Source organism: Limulus polyphemus, unplaced genomic scaffold, assembly GCF_000517525.1.
Source record: "Limulus polyphemus unplaced genomic scaffold, Limulus_polyphemus-2.1.2 Scaffold2298, whole genome shotgun sequence".
Lineage (NCBI taxonomy): Eukaryota > Metazoa > Arthropoda > Merostomata > Xiphosura > Limulidae > Limulus > Limulus polyphemus.
In genome coordinates, this window is record NW_013667908.1 from 162,453 (window position 1) to 164,159 (window position 1,707).

At 29.8% G+C, this 1,707-nt stretch overlaps 1 protein-coding gene across 1 annotated transcript in view; it reads left to right on the forward strand.

The window, feature by feature from the left end:
- Positions 1 to 840: 840 nt before the first annotated feature.
- LOC106466550 overlaps positions 841 to 1,707 on the forward strand; it is a 27,153-nt gene continuing 26,286 nt past the window's right edge. Inside the window, exon 1 of the mRNA XM_013926842.2 lies at positions 841 to 1,422. Coding sequence (XP_013782296.1) covers positions 1,011 to 1,422 — 412 coding nt within the window. The 5' untranslated portion in view covers positions 841 to 1,010. The remainder of the gene's footprint in view (positions 1,423 to 1,707) is intronic.

Consider the following 1,707-nt stretch of genomic DNA (forward strand, 5'->3'; position numbering starts at 1 on the left):
TGTGAAGAAATGCAAAAGGATACCGAACAAAATGAAAATAGTAAATTATAAAAACTAATTTATACCGGAAATTAACAAACGAAGACAGAGACGTAACACTATTAATTTGTTATGTGAAGAAATGCAAAAGGATACCGAACAAAATGAAAATAGTAAATTATAAAAACTAATTTATACCGGAAATTAACAAACGAGCAGATACGTAACAATATCGAGCATATTAACTCAAGTTATGTTTTAATAACTTTGATATTAAAACAGTGATTAAAGTAAAGAAATACAGCTGAATACTTTTGTAAACGTCTTCATAATAAGTCTTTAGCTTAAATTACTGTGAAGAAACTGAAGACATTGATAACCAACGTTTTACCTATTTCAGTGGTCGTTGAGGATGATAGCTCGTCACACATAAATGAGGGAATGGCATGTAATGTTTTTTTTATTTTTTACCTACCCTTCTAACAAACACCCAAAATTCCTATTATCATGAAAATAGATCATAAAATACCCGTATCTGTCTTATTACGATTATCACACGCCATTTTAAAATCATATAAGAAACGAAAATACAACAAACACACATGTTCAGCTATGTTTTGTGAGTGGAATCTATGATAAAAAATATTTTTGTCTGACTGACAACTAATATTTGCCTTAACGGAAAGAAGTTGCAACACACGTTTCTTACCGTATTTGCGTATCAGTAGAATTACTTCTCGTAGCAAATATGCTTGTCTTACATTTAATGCGAAAATGATCAACTATTAAAAGCCAACGACGCTACGTTCCAGCTTCACAATTATCCTCTCGAACTATTGGGAAAGAAATTTTTCAGGTGGCTGATGGTATTTGACGTCATACCGTAGTCTATGCATGGCCGTAAGAATTCGTATTTGAAAGCTATCGATTATATTTTAATTATCTAACGAAGAGCGTCTTAAGTTAAACTTAAAGCTTTATTCTGTAAACTGTAATGTTGTGTAATCTACAAAACTGCCATTTAAGAGTAAATGTTTTATGCGACATTCTATGCATGGCTACGAAATGACCTTGTCATAATGTCAAATACAAGTTTGTTCGTTTTAATTTTTGTTGTATGCAATATTATTATTAATATTGTGACTAATAGTAATAGTAACATTGGAAACCAAGTTTCAGCATCTGTTTTGAATGTTCAGGACAAGAGCGATAGACGAAATTTTCTTTCGAATCAGTTTTCAATCTTCTATGGTCAGTTAAGTCGACCAACTGTTCTGAAGCATGTCAAACACGTACGGGATTTTCATTCGAATGTAAATGAGAGAGAGAATGCAAAGAATTATATTCAGGAGTACCCACGAGTGAAGTTACGTAATGTATATGAAATCGAAAGGAGAAACCTCAAGCCTGGACAAAGTAATATTGTTTTTCAAACTAGTGAAGGTAAATGATATATATTATAATTTAAATAATCAAAACTTAGTACAGGCAGAGACTTAGAAATTAGTATATTTCAGGCTACTATTAGTATTACTAGTAGTACACTAGTAGTATTACTAATAGTTAATAGAGATTACTTACAATACAAATTACAATAGTAAATTTAATACTAATATTAATGATAGTATCATACTATTGAGTGTAATCATTAGAGATTTAGTATTTGAATTTGATATAATTTATCAATTATAATGCTCACTAACTATATATATATATATATATATATAT